Here is a 21183-nt window from a genome sequence, read left to right as displayed (position 1 = left end):
CAAACATAAACAAGGGGAAGCTTTTAGGACAACGGGTGTCCAACGTTGAAAGTGACTTGTTAATCCATTTGTGGGGAGAATGTTGCAACTGGTGAGAGTTCGGGCATGTAAATTCGAGATGCGTCAGGATAAATACAGGTTTTTTTCTTATGGACGTCGCTTGTTCCTGCACTGGTCTGAAAACTTCTGCAGCAAGCCGTGAAGAGCAAGACTGCGAAGGAGTTGTAGTTCTTCATTCGCTGTTCTTCATCCGGACTTAGCAACTTGAAAAAGGTCATTACGGCGCCGCTATCTGGACCAAACTTTTTAACAAACCTAGGATAAAATTTTGTAAGTCTTTGGGACGAACTCCTAATAGTTTCGCCTTCACTACGGATGTAAATCCCGCACTCTAGGAGTGCTTTCCCGCTCCTGCGGAAAGCACCGTCATCGGTTAACTCGGTCTTGGATTGTCCAGGATATCCAGGTAACGCCTGTCGTCCCAACGCGTCGTCCATAGATATGCGTATCCACTAGTAGGAACTAAAGTCTATCCGTCTGATCCAACTAGATCTGACGATATAGCAAGGAACTGCGTGGCCGTTCCATCCATGTTTGCGTCCGGTTTCCGCAACAAACACCTTATTTATGGTCCCTCCTATCGTCAAGGACATCCCAATGCTTTAGTAAGCAGGCACGCCGTCAATAGTATTTTTTATATACTTGAAGGCTGACAAGCAAAGTATATGTTAAAATGTGAAGGGAATCTGCTACATGCTCAACTTACCGATAGAACTCTACTGCACGAATGGACTAATGGAAATCTGAAGCGTTTCATTAGCGCCTCTCCATCCGGCCATGGCTTCATGTGTACATTATCTCTGAAATGTCAAATTGACATTTCCAACACAGGTAGAAATGTCAAATAGCTTGAAATAAAAACGTAAACACAAAACGCACGTGCATACAAGTGCAACAGTTTCATCTGGCCAGGCGGTGGATTTTGGTTACAATTTTTTACAAAACGAAACTTCTCCAACCACTGCAAAATGGTATTCTTCATTTGCAACCACTGTGGAGAATCACTGAAAAAGCAGGTGGTGTCCGCCCACGCCTATCGGTGTAGACGACCAATCAGCGTATCGTGCATGGACTGCCTGAAAGATTTCCACGGCCAAGCGTACGACGCGCACACGGTCTGCATCAGCGAAGCGGAAAAGTATGCCGCCAAAGGATTTGTGGCCAAGGAAAAGAAGGGTGCAAAGAAGCAGGAAAGCTGGGTCAGCATGGTACGATCGATAACAGAGCGGAACAGCAATCTATCACCCGGCGTAAAGTCCGTCTTCGAGATCATCAACCGGACCGATAACATACCGCGTAAATGTAAACCATTTGTAAACTATTTCCAAAATTCCTTCCGATATTTAAATCGTAAAGATGTGGAACAGGCTTGGGCTATTATAGAACGGGAGGTTAAAAGCGAGCATCAAACGACGGCCCAACAAAATGCAGGTGCCGCGCAGGAATCGGCCGTACCAACGAAGAATGGTACAGATGATCCGAAAACGAACGGTGTATCGGCACAAAATGATGTAGCTGAGAAAGAATCTTCGTTGACCAAGCAGAAAAAACGAAAAACGGAACACCCTTCGGAAAACGGCCATGGACAGGTAGAACAGCAATCGTCAAAGCAAAAGAAACGCAAGACGAAAGATACGTCGCTCAACGGTCACGAGGATGAAGCGGCTCTGCTAGCGAACGGAACCGATACCACAATGACGGATCAACATCAGGACCAAACAGGTGATCAGGAAAAATTCCACTGGAGTGATGTGATCCGCGGTTTACTCCTATCGAAAAATAACCAGATGAAGCTGTCCAAGCTGAAGAAGAAGGTTTTGAAACGTTACCAGCAAACAACCGGCAGTTCGGAGACTGATGATGGAAAATTCGAGAAAAAATTCCAAAAGAAAATAGCGAAGAACAGTTGCTTTGTGGTGGAAAACGATACAGTACGGTTGGTAGAAGCGTGATGAAAATATAACATTTAAAACGCATATTTTATATGTACGTTATCTTACTCATTAGTGGTAAATTTGTAAATCCATAAACTGTGCCGAAAAACGCCTTCAATCACACGAACCATCCAACCAACCGTCTCGCCATCGTTCGTTCACCTTTGTGCAGTCAAATTCGGGTTTGCCCAGCTTCATGTTTACCCGATTGTGTATTCGGCAAAGCCACTGAGACAGAGCGTGTTGGGATTTGGTGTCCGGAGGCATATCTTTTAATCTACAATGAGAAGAAACAAAAACAATCGATTAAGATCACACAACCCGTTTCACCCATCGACTATCGGCAGTGAGTCTTACTCTTGTTGGAAATCTTTTGCACAGTATTCACACGGGTAAAGCTTCGAGAAGGAGGTGAAAAATGTTCGCACATTCCGCTCCTCCGTTTCGGTCGGAACGGTTGGATAGTATGCGGCTATCGTATGCAGCAAACCCCAGGTGTACCGGCCAAGACGTTCCTTGTCCAACGGACAGTTTGGTGGTGATCCACCGTTTCGCTCGTCCGAGTTGTCCGTTTTGCGGTGTGCTACCTCCGTATCGGAAGAAGCTTTTGCCACACTACTACTGCTTGCGGCAGAGCTGGTGCTAAGGGATTTACGTTGCTGTTTAGACCATGATTTAAAATCCATACACGTTCGGCAGGGTGCTGCAGGTTCTTTCCCGTTCTGGTGATGATTAGGCAGTGGTTCCGCTGTGGGCATTGTTCCTACGCACAAGTTTTTACTCCGTTTGGGATGATGAAATGTTTGCTAGCGGCGCAAAATTTTACTGAGCCGTACTTGGCGGGCCGTGACCGCGACTATTTACTACAGCCGGCGGGGGGACAATGTGATGTAATTTTAGCACCACACAACGTAAACGAAATTTCCATCGAACATTTTGACAGTTGTCGTGACAGGTAAACAAACAATTTAGGGTGACTAGATTGAAACGTCATGTGGGGGGAGGGGGGTCCTAGTTTTGAATGCTGCTGGAAAAAGACGATGAAATCGCTTGAGCAATGCAAGTAAACTTTACTAAATTAATATCAATGGTTATGGTTATTTTAACGTTTCTTCTGATAACTTTCTCTACTGGAGCGTTTAAGCAAAACCTGTTCCAAGAATCGTTATTACATTCTTATTTGAGTTACCTAATAGTTCACAGATACCTTCCGGATCTTATGATGAAAACAAATTCATTTTAAGAACAGCATTATGCTGCTTAATCTCCATGGCTATATTATATCCGGAGCATTGGCTCTTTTACTTGCTCCGTAAACATCGTTTCAATGACCAAAAATAAACCCCTACTTCTGCAACCATCTGCTTTTTTTGCTATAATATAGATAAAATATTTGTCTAAGCATTCTAAAAGTTTCAATCCATAACAAATTCGGGTAGGTGGTCATTCTAATAAATGTTAAGAAAGTTGTCCATATTTGCGAATCTAAACCAAAGAAAACAATATTGTTGAAGAAAATAATGTTGCAAAACCCACAGACTATTTTCTTTCACAGCGCCTCGTATGAATATACAACCCCGTTCTAGTGTTTAACGATACAGTTCTCTTTGTTTAATATTGGGTGTATTTAAATTTTATCGCGCACTTCACGCCACACATCGAGGGTGCGGCTAATGATGGCATCGTCGTTAAAACGCGCGCGCACAGTTCTTCCGGATTTGTGGTTGAATTTTTACTCCTGACGGTTTACTAGCAAAGCTGTGTGTGTCCTCTTCCATGTTGACACAATGGTGGCGGCTACGGACCAATCTTCGATTGCGTCGCCAACGCTTTAGATGCGACCGGCGAACGTGCCCTCCTCGCGCTGGGTGTCCCATTTCTCAACCCACGAGTTCGGGCACATCGACGAGAAGACGCTCTTGAAGTATTTGCATACCTGGTCGCCCTCGCCCTTTACCTTTTCGCAGCGATGGAAATCCAGATAGCTCTGGTAGCAGTACTTGGTCTGGTTCTGGTTCGGGAAGCGGGGATCGAACGGGGCCGTCTTCGGTTCGTACGCCATCACACAGCTGGATTGTTGTCGGTCGTCGGAAAGAGACGCGAAAAACACTAGATTCCAGAGAAAATATCGTCAAGCTTTAAGGTTTTTTTTGGTCTATGTCTGTATAAGCCCCCCCGGAATATTGGGGCAGGAGAAATGGGGTTAAACAGCCGTGTGCGCTCTATTTCCTATCCCAAATTACTGCTAAATATACTGTTTTCATTAAGTGCAAAACCATCGCTTTCATCCAACATCGGAAGTGATAGCATTCAGCAGGGCATATAGTAAAGTGCCACGAGACTGATAGGATAGCTGAAAATACAGTATCTTAGGTAACTTATTATATACATATCTAAAAGCAGACCTAGCCAAAAAAAAAAGCAGCAAATATAATCTGTTTCCTACTGCTATGACCCAATACAAGTAGTAGACTCGAAACACAACTGCAAGTTGAAAAATACTTATCACACCCAAGTTTGTTATAAATAAAATAATCCCCTCAAAAATATGGTTTCCTCTCTCTAGGGACAAAACGGGGAAGAAAAAACTTAAAATAAAACTAATACACTGCTCGCCTTTCTCCCCCACCATCCCGGCGAGCTCGAGAACATCCACAACGAGCTTATTTGACCAGAGGACGCGTTTTCGAGTCCGCATCGCAAGAAGCACTCTTGTACTTCTTCACCTCCTGTAGATACAGCGTCCAGGCGTCGTTCGGCGCTTCCGCCGAAGATTCCTCGATCGGGCGGACTTTCTTCACGAGTCCAGTCTTTAGGATCTTGCCGCCACGTCTTCGCCCAAAAACTGGCAACGGTGGGGGTGGTGGTTCCTTGTCTATTGCAGACGGTTTCACAATCTGCGTGACGGCCGTAGGTGCGGATATTGCGCTAAACGAGACTGGTTTCTGTACGGCAATTGGCATTTTTGTTAGTGCCACTGGAACCATCATAGGTTTAACGCTTGCCGCAGCAGCAACGGTTCCAACAGCCGGATGTAACATTGGTGCGGCCACTGTTGCAACACTGCTTCCTCCGGTGGCGGCTTGCTGTTGTAGCTTTTTGAACATCTCCAAGAATGAACCATCGTTCGCGAATCCTGTCATCACCACCGGAGGAGCTGGCGTATCGCGCTGCGGCTTTGCTGGGGGTGGATACAGTTTGCCCTCCGCAGCAAGATGTTGCTGTAGCTTTTCCTGCATTTTGCGCTGAAATTCGATACGTTCCTCTTCGGTTTGAATTTCTGGCACATACTCCACCGGTTGAGCGGGCGCATTTTTTGGCAAAAAGCTGGATGAATTCTGCTTTCCAAAGTGCCGGGAATGTATTCCAACTAAGGCCGGTCTTTGACGGCTATTCGAAGGTTTCGATTCATCCTGGCTGTCCTTCCCACTGTGGGACGCTTTCTTATCGTCTTCATCGTGTTGCTGTAGCTTCTTTAATGCTTCCTTCATATCGTGCTGCCGGCGAAGATTTGCCAGCTCTTGCTCAATTTCTGCCGATAGACGATCCTGTACCGTGCGCTCAGTACGGGACGCATCATCACGAGACCCACGATCATCAGCCCGCTGCGACCGATGCCGGTCTCGATCACGATCCCGCGACCGCGATTCTTTCGATCGCGACCGGCTACGTCTATCGCGGCGGTCTCGATAATCGTCTCGTTCCCGGTCACGATAATGTTCCCGATGTCGACCACTGCCGCCGTGGTCTCGATCGCGGTGGTTCCGATCACGATGATCTCGCGACTCACGGTGACTTCGGTCGCGATCGCGCCCAGAACGATGGTAATCACCACGATCCCGACTTCCGGTGCTCGAATAATAACTACTACGCTCTGATGCACTGCGACTGGTGGTATGTTTCTGGCCAAGTGGTTGATGTTCGGGCTGATGACCGCCACTATCGTCAGCACCACTACCCCGACCGGGGCCCATTTCTTCGTCTTCCTCCGGCATCATGTTGGAAGGGACGGAGTCCTGGAAGAGTAGCGTACACTACCGATAAGCGCCAGTTACAGAAGTTCCTTCGCTTGGAATATATACCCTCCCGGAAAAGCGGTCCGGGTACGAGGATTCTAAATCGAGCCAAATCGATGCAGTTCACCCTCTAGCTTTGGTAGCTCCAGCGGCTGAACCAAACGCTAGAGGGTTAAATGCAAGTTTTGTACCGGATTGCAGTTATTATGAACCGCATCTGGGTATCGCTTTTTGACCCGGGAGTTCTGAATTACTTTACCGTCAAGTATGAATGTGAGTGTGTGAAAAATGCATTCTTTTTTAACAAAATACATAGTTAAATAGTAGGATAGATAGTTAGGATAAAGGGATAAAAACTACATTACTCTTTTCTTGCTTGTGTTGCAGGTTTCGGGCTCTTACACCAAGCTCGCTCTTCGCTGGTGTTGTCTCAGGAACGTAGTACCCCGGTGCCGGCCGGTGCGCGAAGGCGGGTCTCGGTAATCTTAGATCCCTTCGGTACTTTTGAGTTCCCGCAATTTGTCTAGTGTTCGTGGCGTGTTTTAATTTGACCGGTTGCCTGAAAAATATTTACTGAAACGTGAATTTTTCTTCGAATATGGTTTTAGGCAACAGCAAATAATTACTCTCGGGATTTTCAGATCTATAGTCGTAGAACATTAGGGAGTCCGAGCGTTGCATTTTTTTTTGTGTGCGGTACACACATGCAACTTGGAGAGCAGGTTTGCCGGACCCATAGTTATTTTTTTAGTGGCCTTTTTGCCCCCCCTCATCTCTTCAGTATGCATTCCAGCGCGTTCGTTCGAGCGGGTGTAAAAACGGTGCGATCCGCAATGCTTGGACAAGAGCTGGAGGTATTACACCAGGAGGATTGACGCGACGTTTCAAGAGACGAGAGACCACTGTTCGACGACGGTAGCAGTTCCGTGGGACGCCTGGATGGCGTTTGTGGTGTGATGAGCGCCCATATCGTCCTAAGAAAGTGCTCAAAGACCTTTTACCTGTTGGCCGCTGAAATGTTGTGTCCCTTACACCTTACAGAACAGAGAATATCCCATTCCAAAGATTTTTCAATCTCTGTGCCGGACCGATGGCTTTAGTACCCCACAATAGCTCAAGGTAACTTACATAACCATAGCAACAAATGGAATCAGTTTGTAAATGTTTAACAATCGACCATCATAGTATAAAATATGATTCAGCTGATGGTGTTTATATGCTGGGACCACTCTTGGAACTGGTGGCAAGGTCACACGCTTAAGCGCCACACTCCGTGTTCCTGCAGTATTACAAATTATGTAATTTTTCTTTGCTTCATCCCACAAGGAAGGCCCGGGACAAACAGGGAGGGTGCTAGCTGTCAGAAAAAGGGTCGGAAGACCACGCACAGAATTGACTGCCAACCCGCACTCGCAATAGCACCGAGATCATGTTCTACCACACTATGAGGTCTCTGTTCCATATAAAATGGGCGACACAACAAAGATGTATGTAGGATTTTTTTTCGCTCTCCCCATTTTACACCGATCACATCACCGATTAACCTCTCTTCCAACATTTCCCTCCCCAACAACGTATCTTTCTGCTTCTGTCCCAGAATGGAAGGAAATAGTGCACACATCGGAAGCTGTTTGTGTTTTTTTCGGTTCGATGAGAACAATTGAGCGGAGCAATTACCTGGAGCTAACAAGGGTCAAATCCACCGGGCGCTTTTCTTTCGCTTCGACGATGAAGACACAACTTCTTGCTTCGGACGAGTTGCGATTTGCTCAGACAACGAATGACGGATGAAGAAAAGGTCTGATGGATTTTTCAATATGGCGGCATCACAGCCAAGGTTGGTGGAGGTAAGATGGATTCGGAGAGATGTTCTTGCCTCTCTGTCGCACGTATTAACGGTAGAATGTGATGGCAACAGTAACGCAGTTAAATTTGAGTATTTTTTGCCCTTTGCTGCCAAAATAACCATAATGAAAAAGACACGGTTTTTGTTTTATTATACAGTTTTATAATAATGGTAAAATAATACAAGGCACTTGCAAAACTGGTCGATTCAATTGTTGACATTTGTCGGCTATTCTTTCTCTCTTCATTTGATCGTTTCACACCTAATCTTTATCATGCTTGATTTCAAGCGTTTTTTTCAGAATCGATGTTTTTAATTTAAATTATAAATTTCAAGTATGATGAATTGTTGATAAGTTTTATTAAAAATATTCTCATTTTTGAAAGATCATTTTTCATCAAAATAATTTTTTAAAGTTATGCACGGATGCTTAATCGCCACATTTAAAAAAAAAACATTTGCTTGAAAATTAAAGCCATGCACAAAACTTTCTTGTCAGCAAACATATCGTTTTTCATTCAAATATTAAATTCAATTCTCACTAGCTCTAGCGGAATTTGCACGGCTTTTATACAATACATTTCCGTTGGTATCGTTTGGGGAAGCAGCAGCGTCTGCTACGGTGCGTGAGAGTGTCTGGTGTTGTGAATTTTGTGAAAAGTATTATTTGTGCTAGGTTATGTTATTGTTACAATCCAGAGTAAGAGTTCTTTGAGTTCCGTGTGGAAAATTTTTAATTATGTGGAAAGTTCCAGTTGAAACAGATTGTGCAAAACGCCCAGCCGGGCTATGACCGCTTTGAATGCGCAAATTTGTTTATGAGTGTTATTTTCACACATTTCGAACGATACGCTCTGATATATCGCCAGATTAAGTCTTATTGTGTGTGCGCGTTTTCGTTTGTAAAATGGCTACGTACAGCTCGGCGAGAAAATACGCAGTTTAATCGTATCCTTTATACCGATTCCAGTGTATTTGTCCATACTACGAAAGTAGGGCCTGTGCTACATGCAAGCTAAACTGAAAAGGTTAGCAATTTTTTGTCTTAAAACTATCATTGCTTTGAGGGCTTCGAAACCATGTCGGATAATGTGAAGGTTTCGATAAAAGTGCGGCCACTGATTAAACGGGAGAAGGACAGCAAACTAATATCACAATGGCGCATCCGGAATAACACGATCGCATCCATCGATGGCAATGGCGATCCGTTCGTGTTTGGTATGTTGTTTCGTTTACTTAGGGGGAACAATCATATGAATCTTCCCATTCTTTATTTATTTTTTTTTTGTACCATTTCAGATCACATATTCGATGAAACCGTGTCCACTCGGCAGCTGTTCGATACCGTGTGCCGTCCAGTCATTTTGTCTGCCATTAACGGTATCAACGGGACGATATTTGCGTACGGTCAGACATCATCCGGCAAAACGTACACCATGATCGGAAACGATCGAGAACCGGGTGTGGTACCGCTGACGGCGAGGGAAATATTCGAACAGATAAAAAAGATCAAAGAACGCCAGTTCCTGATTCGTGTCGGTTTCATCGAGATTTACAACGAAAAGATACACGATCTGCTCAACACGGCAAACACAAATCTAAAGATTGTCGAAAACCAGTGCGGCGATGTGTCGGTAAACTCGAAGGAATGCATAACGAACTGTGCGGAACAGATCATACAGCACGTGGACGATGGTAACAAAGCGCGCAAGATTGGTGAAACGAATATGAACGAGCGGTCCAGCCGATCGCACACAATCTTCCGGATTACGATCGAATCGCGGGTAATAAGTGCGACGAACACAGACGGCAGTTTCGACAATGAGGCGGTACAGATCGGTATTCTGAATTTGGTCGATTTGGCCGGTAGCGAACGGGCGGATCAAACTGGTGCGACAGGTTCCCGCTTCAAGGAAGGTGTCTGCATCAACAAGAGCCTCCTGTCGCTTAGCTGCGTGATACAAAAGTTGAGTGAAAACTCGGACAAACAGTTTATCAACTATCGTGACTCGAAACTGACAAGAATCCTGCAAGCATCGCTTGGAGGTAATGCCGTCACATCTATGATCTGCAACATTACGCCCGCTGTGGTAGACGAAACGTACTACACGCTGAGCTTTGCGATGCGTGCCAAGAACATCCGCAACAAACCGAAGGTGAACGAAATCCTTACCGATGCGGCTATGATGAAACGGCTCGAGAGAGAAATTAAACGGCTGGAGAATGAGCTCCGATCGGAGCAGAACAAGAACAGTAAGATTAAAATGATGGAACTGCAGAACGCCATCACGCTGCGCACGAATCAGTTCATTAACTCGAACCCAGCACAGCTGGCACTGACGGATAATGCACGCCGCCGTACCTGGTGTCCATCTACGACGGAAATTCCCAGATTAGCGGCAACCCAACGACCAACGCCAGACCTGATGGGTGAAGGGCGAACACTGATGGGACCACCACCGTCGTCAGCGTATAACGGTGGCCAATATCTTGTGACCATGAACGGTGCAACGCCACAGATTGCCATACGAACGGTTTCGGTCGATGAGGATCTTCTGTCGAACGATAATGGTACCACCATTGACGGTGGAGGATTCTCTGCAACGCTAGCCCTGATAGGCAACGATGAATCACAAATAGACTACCGAGGGCTGTTCGATAATAAGGATCTGTTAGCACGGCGGGTTCGTTCGAATTCGCCAAACGGGTTGCTAAATCCTTTTGCGGAAGGTGATGAGTTTGTACCGGGTGAGCTAATAAGCTTCGGGAAAGCATCATTATCACCACTGTCCACTGTGGAACGGGATCTACACACGCCGAAGAGTCTGCGGAGGAAGCGTCGATCGTCAACCGGTGATTCACCGCCACAGTTCAACTACGAGCAGCGGTAAGTTTTGTGTCATGACCTCGACCTAGGGAATGTGCAAATGAAGTTTACATCCGTATAGCGTATGGTAACATTCAATGGAAATCTTCTCATCAATCCCGCGTAGTTTCCCCGCCCTTTCTAAATGCAGGAAATGTAGGCACCAGAAACGCCACACACAATTTGACGACATTTGCTTTTGTGTGCGTGCGTGTATGTGTCCCGTATGGCTTGAAATAGATCCAGCGCTGAAAATAATATTTGATGGCAAATAGTCGTCGCATTTGCCCGCAATGCCTGCCTGGCGGTACTCGGTGGTACTGGCTAACGCACTGCTCGACACATCGTATGGAGAAAAGGTTTACGCGTCTCTAAAAATACGCTTCCCGGCGTATGTACAGGGAAACACACAAGTTTTGATTCAGATTGTTGTTTATTTGCTAGGCCCATACTGCCATTTGAGGGATTACGCGATTGCTTTTGTTTCCTTTTCTTTAAAAGGAAAAAAAGGGAGGACCGAAATTAATTTTAGATGATGGTTTGGGATGTACGTATGTCATCGAGCACCACGTCGCTTGGGGGTTTGGGAAGCGCAGTATTCTTGTGTGTGTTTTTTTTTGCCCCACAACTGGCTAGTGTATCGCTCGATTTCAGACGATTCAACGTAAACTAACCCGTTGACCGTCTTCTGGGACTAGAGGCTCTTTACAAGTACATTTTTATTACTGGGCTGCGGCAAGGCAACATCAGTTGACCGTTCTGTTTTCCTGCATCCTGCGTTTCTAGCGCTGGTCGGTTTGATCTTATTTTAATTACTGTTTCGGGCATGGTTGATCATTGATCGACTGAAGGGTTCAAGAAGATGCATGAACTCATGACATTAATTCTGTCTTGATCCTGTATCGAGATCCTGTCAATCCTGTAGTCAATCTGCACTACGTGGGAACGGAATGGATGGTAATTGTCCCTCGTTTCTCCCATGTTCACTACTGTCGCCCTTATCAACTGGCCACCCCCGGGGTTGAAGATTAAAATAAACAATAATAACAATTTTTTATCATCGTACCTGTAGCTGAAAGTCGTGTAAATGGGTGCGATACGTGCGATGCGGATTTTCGTTTTTCTAAAATATGCCATGAAAAACATGTGCAAATTAAAATTATTTGGAGAACGATTAATGTTCTGGTATTATTTTTTTTTAAATTTAACCCCAATATTGAGGCCAACTGTCGGTTGGTCAACACCGCCTGTGATGATTTACAATAAACATAACAAGGCAATTTCTCTTAGATGTTGTCTCATCCCGAGCATACTCGCTTAATGTTCGCATATTGGTTATGTTAGCATCAAAGAAGATCATATCATTCAAAGCAAGCGAAATAATGTCAAATGGATCGATAGAGACTTATCTTAAGAATCAATTAAATCGGCATAATTCATTACTGACCCGGGCAGCCCGGTAATAACTTGCATTTTACCGTCCTTCAAAATGCAATCCACATTTACCATTTTCTCACCAAATGTGAGTTTTAATGCATTCACTTCATCATTCTCTTTTGCTTATACATATCTCTCGTGCTCGAGTTCACGCGCGATCCGTCCGCAAGAGCAACTTCAGTGAGATGCGCACGTTTTGTTGCCAACGCATGTCAGTATCGCGAATAGCGCGATCGAAGGTAGAAGTGAACGCAATCGGCAGGGTTCACTCACAGCGTGCTCGTGCACCACATACTGGAGGCGGGACGTGGGGGGTGGGAAGTTATTGTTTATTTTGAGAGGACGTTGTTAGGAGCAGTAAAAGAAGGTCGTGTGTTTCGCAGTAACACTTTGTTCTGCTTTACTGTTGTGTGGCCGTGCTGTGCGGCACAGCACAGCTATCGTTAAAGATTTGCCTTGGTGGAGGTCGTCGTTATTGAGAAGCCAGCTGGTAAGTTGAGCGGTGATTTATTCGCAGTTGAATGCTGAAAATGCATCTGCAAGGTGTTGCTGAAATATCTATTCTCATCAGCCAGAAGTTCGCACGAAAGGTGATAATGTCCTGTGATCTATTATCTACGCCCTCTCTACACTGTCGTCAGCTAGAGAAAACGGTGATTTATCAGGTTTCATTCTACGACGACACGTTGCGTCTTTTGCTATTCAATCACTCCAAAAGGAAGAAAAAATAACATACAAGACGTTAGACACACCAAAGTAGAAGAATGCGGAATGTTGACACAAACATTCACAAACGAAGCGGGCACTCAAACACATTCAGCCCCCGTGTGGCCAGTTGTTTCCTGCGCGACCCGCGTCGCTGATGTATACGGTCTAACCGTCCGGTTTTATGAGAATGTTTGTTGATACACTAGTACGCGGTGAGGGATTTTGTGTTAAAAAAGTACACCGTGAAAACGATTCATTTTTGGGACGTCGTGGGACAACATTAATGCTGCGATGCGTGCAAGAGAACTTGCATCGCTAAGCGAATGCCGAAATGCAGATCGATCCCCTTTTAGTTTTTTTTAAAACATATTTCCCACATATACGCTAGCCCCCCGAAGCGGGGAGATTTTTTGTCGTTTCTTTTCCTCGTTTGTGGGGTTCCAATCGTTTGCATTGAGACCATATCGTAGCGTGTTGCATCACAACATGGGGATATGTTATGGGTCAATGGTCGGAAATCTTGGTGATCTTTATGAATTGCTGCTTTATATATTTTCTTTTCCTCCCTTTTCTTGGAGCTATTTTCTATATTATCGTTGTGCATTTATTTTTCTTGATCCATACACACACACAGATGCCGGGAGCTCGAACAGGAACTGATCGAGTTGCAAGAGTTTACCAAGCTAGAAAACGTCGTTGAGACCCAACATCTGAAGCAGGAACTTGCCGCCCGTGAAACAACTCTGACGGATCTAAGAAACGATCTCGATGACAAGGAGCAACGCTTGGAGCAGCTAGAGGAACGGTAAGTGTATAATATTTGCATATCAATTATAGGTACATACTAGTATATCGTGTAGGCGTACAATGTTTGGTGCCGGTGTGTTGCCTCCCTTCGTTTGGTCGCATTTCTTCGAATGTATGTAATTGCTAAACTGATAATGAACTCTGTCAATCGAGTGCAAGGTGTTTTGGTGGTGGCAAAATTGTAAATAAAAAATCAGCGCAGCTAGCGATAATTGTCCGTATCGCCAGCAATCTTCGATCTGGCTAATGAGATTGAAGGTTCTTGAAATTGTATGTTTGGTGTTGCCAACGTTGACTTAGGCAAAGCACATCTGAAAGGCTGACCATTTCAAAGACAATCAATGCTCAGCTGGCAGCGTTAAAGAAAATCGTAAAAGGTTCACTGGTTTAATGTCACCAGCTTGAAGAGGTTCATCTCTTATTATTGAATGTAGTTAATAATTAGAAGCTTTATTCAATTACGATTATTGGTCTAGTTGATTAAAAAAAAAAAAACAGTCGTTTATTTAACACCTGAAGCGTTTATCAATACTTTAAAATCCATGGGACAATCGATCTACTAAATTAATCAGTTACATTATTTTTTACCTCTTGTGCAAAAGCTGGTGGTCTAATTTTATTGGTGGTCACTGTATATCTCCGATAGTGATTTGGCGATCGTTTTGAATTAGACTATATCTATAAACGTCTCCTCGATGCTCTCAGAATCTTTTATATCAATAGTAAACTATATTAAACTCGCTATATGCTCATAGATGGATTATTTTATTAATTAAAAACGGATGCCCATTATCGTACATTGATGTTTACAGCTTTTAGTAATTTGAATACTCCGAAACCCTTACTTATTACGATACTTTTGTGTAAAAACAATGTGCAATCGAGTGGAACATAACGCTGCATTTTTCTATCCCATTTCCATGTATTATTTACCCCATTTACTAATGCCCTACCTTATTTTTCGAATGCAGATGCACCCATCTAGAGATTGAACTGAAGCACCAGCTGGCCACAGCAACTAAAGCAGAAAACGAGCGCTCTTCAGCCGTAAAGGAACGGCAAGCAGCAGTACGAGAGGCAGAACTGCATCGCAATCAGCTCACCGGCATTGAGTTTGAGTACGAGCGCTTTCGGCAGCGTGCCGAAGCCCGTGAGAAAGAATTGATAGAATCGCTGCAAGAGGCACGCAGTGCATCCGGATTGCCAGCCAATGGCTCCGACAGTTTCAAACTCGATCAAAAGCGGGAAGAAATGAAGCGTTTGGAGATGGTAAGTTTGACAAACGGATGTGAGAGGCAAGATAGAAACTGTATACAGTAACTTCCTGACTTAATGGGGGAAAAATCCACTCATCTCAAATATTTCTTGATAAATCATTTATATCTGATATTAAGAGATCGAATTCTAATTTACATCTTTCAACGTACAATTAAAAATGATTTTTCATCGTGATTTTGAAAAAAATCGTAGAATTTTGTCATATTTTATTGAATGTGCTGGAATATTATTCTCCTTTTCGTTTAATATGTATATTTATTAAAAACAATTCCAAGTTTTTATGCACGCATAATGCGAAATTCAACGGTTTTTCAACTCAAGAAGCAAACCTACATAATAACCTATAAGTACTGTCAAGTTTTCAAATCTACTTAAATCGAGTACCGCGTAAATCGGATATTTGACTATTTTTTCTATTTTCAGCAAAACTACGAATTCACACTACAGCTGGAAGAATGCAACAAACAGATCGAGCAGCTAAAATCCTCCTGTCTCGATCACCAACGCAAGCTGGACCATGTCCGGCACGCAGTTCTTCAGTACCAACAAACTCCTCCCGTTCAGGTGGAGGACGTCGCTCAGTCGTTGGTGAATTCGTTGCGCAAGCTGCTTCTTTCGCAAGACCCGCAAGGGTCCGATACTGAAACGAACGGCACGCACCATCCGAACGGTCATGACGATCCAAATCAAACAAATGCCATCGATGGAAATGCTACCATGCTCGGGGAGGAAAAGACCATCCATGAGCTGGTGAAAATTGTCGAACAGCTCGAAACAAACATTCAGATGCTCGAGCAGGAAAAGTGTTCCCAGCAGGAAGCGAGCGATGAGCTGCTGAACCAGCTTAAGTCGAAGCTCGACAGCAAGTACGCCTCCATCGAACAGTTGGAGAAGGAGCTGAAAGAATGCAAAGCAAGGTACACAGCACAGACCTCCGAGTATGATGAGCTATCGATGCAGCTAATGGATCAAATGCAGGACAATGAAAATCTTCGAAAGGAGTTTGATTTGTTCAAACAGAATCAGACGGCACAGGAGGATAGTGAAATTGGCACGCTCCGAGAATCCCTTCAAAAGCTAACCACCGAACGCGACGAGCTGCAAAGTTTGTGCGATTCGTTGAAAGCTACGGTAGAAAAGCATACTTCGGAAGTTGATATGATCGTTGCCGATAAGGAGAAATTAGCACTGGAATGTAGTGAAGCGAAGGCTCGCTACGAAGAGATTACCTCCAAGAAGGATGAGCTTAAGAAGGAATTTGAGCGTCTTAAAGAGCAGCAAACCACAGCTGTATGCGATGAGACAGAAAAAATGAAACTTGCACTCGATGAACAGCGTTCGGAAAAAGAATTGCTTGCGTTAGAAAATGATCGCTTGGCGAAAGAATTGGAGCAGTTGCGTAAGGAACAGCAGGACTCTACCGAAAGTCGTCAAAAAGATTTGGAACAGTTGGAGCGACTACAGCAGCTAAATGATAAGCTTGATGAACGTGTCAAGCAGCTTGAAAACGAGCTTACCCTGTGGCAAAATAAGTACGTATCATTAGAGATGGAACAAAAGGAGCAAGTTAAAATATTGGCAGAGGAGCAGGAAATAGTTGTAAAAGATTACAACAATCTGCTGTTAAAGATGGATGGGCTGGAAGCTTCATTGCAAGAGCGGATCAATGAAGGGGACAAGAAAACTCTGTCCGAACAAGCATCTTTACTGGAAAAGATCAAGCAGCTAAAGGCACAAGAAGCTCGTACCGAGGAACTGCAACAAAAGGTTACCCAATACGAACAGGAAATCACAACTCTAACTAACCGGGAATCAAATAAATGTGAATCGTTCGAATCCTCGCTAAAGCAGCTGCGTGATGAGATGGAATGCACTAGGAAAGATCTCTCACAGCTCACGGAGGAACGGGACCGGATTATGGCGAAAGAAAAGAGCTGTCGAGAAGAATTAATTAATGCTCAGCAAACTATTCAAGCGCTTGAAGAAAATATTAGAGAAGTAGAGAAATCGTTAGAACAGCACAAACAAGATTGTCAAGAAGCTGAAAATCAGCGGATAGAACTGGAACGAGAGTTGAACGACGCCACGAACGAGCTTACAAAAATAAAAAATGTAAATAGTGATTTGTTGCAGAAAACGTGCGAAGGTTGTGAGCAGAAGGAATCGTTTGTGCAGGAATTAGAAAAAGCGAAAGCAACACTCGAAGAACGGTTAAGCGAAAATGAACGTGAAATGAGTAACATTAAATCCCAGCTTGATGGTGCCGAGATGGAGCGCGTATCGTTCAATGCTGATCAGAAGAAACTCGAACAGGAAATAGAATTGCTGAAGCAAATGGTCGATCAGCTAAGTGACGAGAAAGTCCAGATCGAGAAAGAACATTCCGTATGTGGCTCAAAGCAGCAATCTTTTCAAAGTCAGCTCGAGGAACGGGAGGAAGAAATGTGCAAGTACATTACCGATCTGGACACACTCCGTACAGAACAGTTACGCTTGGTGAAGGAACATAAAGCTGTACAGAGTGAACTGCAGGAGAAGAACGCCACGCTACAGCAGGAGCTAGAATCACTTCAATCCAACGTACTGCAATTGATGAGCGAAAATGAAGCACTACTCAAGGAACAGATTGATGGTGCGGAGACGCAGCAAGAACTTCTCAACGCCGACTCCGAAGAACTTGCTAAGTTACGCTCCTGTCGCGATGAATCGGAACGTTTGGTGGCACAACTCGAGCGTGACCTAGCCACAGTACGTGCCGAGCTAGAGATGGTTCGTACCGAATTGCTGGAGGAAAAGCAACGCCGGGATGCAAGCGAACGCACAGAAAAGGAATATTCCCAGTCGACCAAAGCAGAAATGGAACGGTTGCGATGCTCCATCATGGCGCTTGAGGGTGAAAAGCAGCGCCTGCAGGAAGCAGAATGCCGACTTCACGCGGAAATGGAAGCAAAAGAAAAATGTACCACCGAGCTGGAGGCACTGCAGCAGGAAAAGGAAACATTGCTCGAAGAGCTCCGTAAAGAAAATAATGATCTCACCATCGCGGTGCAGGAACTTTCCGCTAAAATCGTGAATTTGGAAGAACAAATGGATAGCAATGAGGCAGTGCAGCGCAAAACGATTGATACACTCGTCAGGGAGAAGCACGAACAGGAAGACACCATCGCCGCTCTGAAGCGGCAACTTACAGAGCTAGAAGACAAATTGAAACATCTCGAAACTCAACACGCCCAGACTCACAACGAACTGCGTGAGGTGAGAGCATCGCTGGAAGAAAGTCTTGCCGCCCGCTTACGACTCGAAGCGGACATTGAAGAATCATCCAGCGTACGGGACGTGCTCGAACGTGAACTGCAGAGTCTTAAAAGTGAAGTGGAAAATCTAGACAGCAAGCTAGCCACCGAACGGTACGAACAGGAGTGCCAAGTATCCGCCAACCTTCGCCGCGAACTTAGCGAAAAACAGAAAGAGCTCGAAAGCTTCATGGCTACCGGTCGGCCTTCACTCGGTGACGGACGCGTTGTACAAGCGCTCCGGCGTGAAAATGAAGATCTGCTAAAGCAGCTGAACGAAGCGCGCCAAATCGATGGTCTTAAGGGCCGTCAGCTGCAGGAACGTGTCGATGAGCTGGAACGTCTCGAAACGGAGATAGCACGACTTCGCGATGAAATGTCGACCATGCGCCATGAGTCAAGCTTTAACGAGAAGCTTGAGCAGATTGATCACCTGCAGAAGAAGGTGCAAGATTCGGAGAAGGTTCGCGAGGAAACTATACATCAGAAGCGATCGCTTGAGCGCGCGTTCGATCAACTGCGGTTTAAGCATCAATCGCTCACGAAAGAGGTGGACGAGCTGCGACGTACGACGGACAAGGAGCGCAAGTCCCGCCGGCAGAGTACGCACGACGATCGGCGTGGTTTGCTGTTTAACAGCAAGGAAATGGCCACAATGACGGATGCTACCTGTGAGTATGAACTGCTTGTATTTTTATACCGTACGATTGGCCGTACTAAACGACCAATGTATGAAGTATGATTATTTATGCGAGGATGCGTGACGAATAAATTTCACTAGGGAGAGGGGGGTCATTCGATGGTCGGCGTGATTTAGTGGGTCGTTAAGACAAGAAGCAGAAGAAGTTCTTTTTGTAGATAATGAAAGTATGAAATCAATCTTGATACCGACTGCATGCAGTTGAGGAGTACGATGATTGATGGAATCCATAACGGCGATTTAACTATTTCAAATTTGTAGAAGAAAATTTTTGATCCTAATCTTTTTTGTATTTTCTATTTCCATGCACCTAGCTGCCGATTGTGGCTGTTCAGAGATGAACGAAAAGATTAAGGAACTGCGCAACAAGCTTACTTTGAAGGACTGTCAGCTAAACACACAAAAACTCATCTCATCGGCAAACCCGCTTAAGAATGAAATAACCGAAATGCGCCGAAAGCTCGAAGAGCAACACCGCGAAAAGTCATTAATCGAGCACGAGTTGCACACGGTACTGGAGGAACTCGATCGGGAAAGGAAGGATCGAAAGCGGCACTGCACCCAGTGTATGAGGCACAGTCGCCAACAGAACGCACGCTGTGATAAAGCGGTACAGGCGTACCAACCGAACGAGAGTCCGTGTGCGGCGGTATCCGTTTCGATCGTGTCTAACGGCAGAAATGGTTTGGTGGCAGTTAGTGAGGCAGGAGGAAGTAGCACAAGCACCGAACTGAAGGCACTGCAGCAGCGATACGATGAACAGTTGGAGCAGTACGAGAAGCTGAGCGAGAAGTATCAAACGATGAAGCAACTGTGCCGGATACGGAATGAGAAGATATCCAGCCTGAGTGCGGGACTCGCTGAGAAGGAGAATGAAAATACGAACGTACACCGTAGTATACAGGTGAGTCATTCAGTACATCATTCAATAGTTTCAGGTTGTATCAATTTTATAAACGATTGAATTCGTATTCCCAGAACGAATGTATCCAACTCAGGCAACAGCTAAAGGAGGCAGAAAATAGGTACGCCCAGATCTACCACAATACCTATCAGATGAAAGGGAAACAATCGATCAGCAAATCAGACGTTGGTTTGCAAACGGAAGGTGATGTAAGTATGCAAAGCAATATCAGTATAATCGGTAGGCCAAACATTCACCATCAGTACTAACCGCCGATCCACACTACTCTTCAGACTGCTCGGCAGGAGGCGGATATGTATCGGGACAAATACGAGCGCTATAAGGCACTGGCAATCCGGCTAACGAACGAAAAAACAAACAAACTAAACGGCCAACGAACTGCAACGAGTGGCATTTAGCGCGCTTACTGCGCGTTTACGCAGTTTGTTCTAGTCTTGCAAGAAAAATATTTGTTTAAAAAATCTTGCTCTTGCACATGCATGTTGCCCTCGACCTAATAGTTTTCTGTTAATAGATACTTAAGCAAATCACCCCGTCCGTTTTCCGATCGCAGGAACATCCCGTACCATTGCATTTCACTGTGTGGTCTAATGTGTTACAATTGATTGTATAGTAGTAGATTGTATGTAGTGCAAGTAAATGTAGTCCATCTGTTTCGTTTTTTTGGTACTAAACTCTACTCAGTACATCGTACTGTCTCCCATATTGTTCTGTGGAAAGTCGGTTCCTTCGCATGACCGCGTGCTTATGATAAGTAGTTAGTCGATCGTTTCTTCGCTTCTTGTAATTAAGCAATTTGGCTGTTTGTACCCTTACTTGTGTGCACTGTACTGAATTATGAAAAGATTAACTGCAAGCCGGTACATATTTATTGTGCGATTCAAGACTGTATCAAACTCGGTTTCATGAGCATTAAATGTGCCAACAAGTACAAGTTGGTTAAAATGTAATAAAATTAAAATTTAAATAGGTGCCGCTGTGTATGTCGGTTATTGAAATTTAAATATATCATTGGAATATATTGGCAGTGAAAGGATCAATTTTAATTCTCAGCCAGACTTTGGAGAATTTTATGTTTGCTGTTTTTATGTATGTTCAGCTGCTAATACAACCAGCCGTTGTTGTGTGTTTGAATATCTGCTGTAAAGCAGTAAAGTGGCAAAGCGTTCTTTTTAATGACCTTGCAGGAATGGTTGTAAAAATACGAAACAATTCATCGCAACTGAATTTACGGCCGTATTGTCGAAGCCTAATTGAACCTCCAAAAGAACTCGCGAGCTTAAGCTGATATAGGATACTAGCTTCAACCGAAC

At 44.5% G+C, this 21183-nt stretch overlaps 6 protein-coding genes across 8 annotated transcripts in view; 2 read left to right on the top strand and 4 right to left on the bottom strand.

The window, feature by feature from the left end:
- LOC126562266 (uncharacterized) overlaps nucleotides 1-6393 on the bottom strand; it is a 472552-nt gene extending 466159 nt beyond the window's left edge. For both annotated transcript variants that reach the window (XM_050218723.1, XM_050218724.1), the window contains exons 1-2: nucleotides 6376-6393; nucleotides 4654-6010 (exon numbers count right to left, since the gene is read on the bottom strand). In XM_050218723.1, the coding sequence (XP_050074680.1) occupies nucleotides 4658-5992 (1335 nt within the window). In that variant the 5' untranslated portion in view covers nucleotides 5993-6010; nucleotides 6376-6393 and the 3' untranslated portion in view covers nucleotides 4654-4657. The remainder of the gene's footprint in view (nucleotides 1-4653; nucleotides 6011-6375) is intronic.
- The window catches only part of LOC126563378 (programmed cell death 6-interacting protein), a 292351-nt gene that overhangs the window by 50831 nt on the left and 220337 nt on the right, over nucleotides 1-21183 (bottom strand). The gene's annotated exons all lie outside the window — the stretch shown is intronic.
- LOC126562599 (cell growth-regulating nucleolar protein) lies at nucleotides 1029-2012 on the top strand. Its single transcript, XM_050219146.1, has one exon. The coding sequence runs from the start codon at nucleotides 1029-1031 to the stop codon at nucleotides 2010-2012; it is 984 nt and encodes a 327-aa protein (XP_050075103.1).
- On the bottom strand, nucleotides 2096-2752 carry LOC126563087 (FAD-linked sulfhydryl oxidase ALR). The gene is made up of 2 exons (XM_050219700.1): nucleotides 2352-2752; nucleotides 2096-2271 (listed from the first exon to the last, which is right to left on the bottom strand). Exons 1-2 carry the CDS (start codon nucleotides 2750-2752, stop codon nucleotides 2109-2111), a joined length of 564 nt encoding a protein of 187 aa, XP_050075657.1. The 3' UTR covers nucleotides 2096-2108.
- Nucleotides 3805-7839, bottom strand: LOC126563440 (cytochrome c oxidase subunit 6B1). Its single transcript, XM_050220086.1, has 2 exons — nucleotides 7688-7839; nucleotides 3805-4103 (listed from the first exon to the last, which is right to left on the bottom strand). The coding sequence occupies exon 2, from the start codon at nucleotides 4054-4056 to the stop codon at nucleotides 3826-3828; it is 231 nt and encodes a 76-aa protein (XP_050076043.1). The 5' UTR covers nucleotides 4057-4103; nucleotides 7688-7839; the 3' UTR covers nucleotides 3805-3825.
- Nucleotides 8936-20268, top strand: LOC126561279 (centromere-associated protein E). Its single transcript, XM_050217259.1, has 8 exons — nucleotides 8936-9074; nucleotides 9156-10743; nucleotides 13502-13672; nucleotides 14646-14943; nucleotides 15376-18916; nucleotides 19260-19849; nucleotides 19924-20058; nucleotides 20143-20268. Exons 1-8 carry the CDS (start codon nucleotides 8936-8938, stop codon nucleotides 20266-20268), a joined length of 6588 nt encoding a protein of 2195 aa, XP_050073216.1.

The sequence above is a fragment of the Anopheles maculipalpis genome, chromosome 3RL (genome assembly GCF_943734695.1).
Source record: "Anopheles maculipalpis chromosome 3RL, idAnoMacuDA_375_x, whole genome shotgun sequence".
NCBI lineage: Eukaryota > Metazoa > Arthropoda > Insecta > Diptera > Culicidae > Anopheles > Anopheles maculipalpis.
This window is presented reverse-complemented; position numbering and strand designations above follow the sequence as displayed.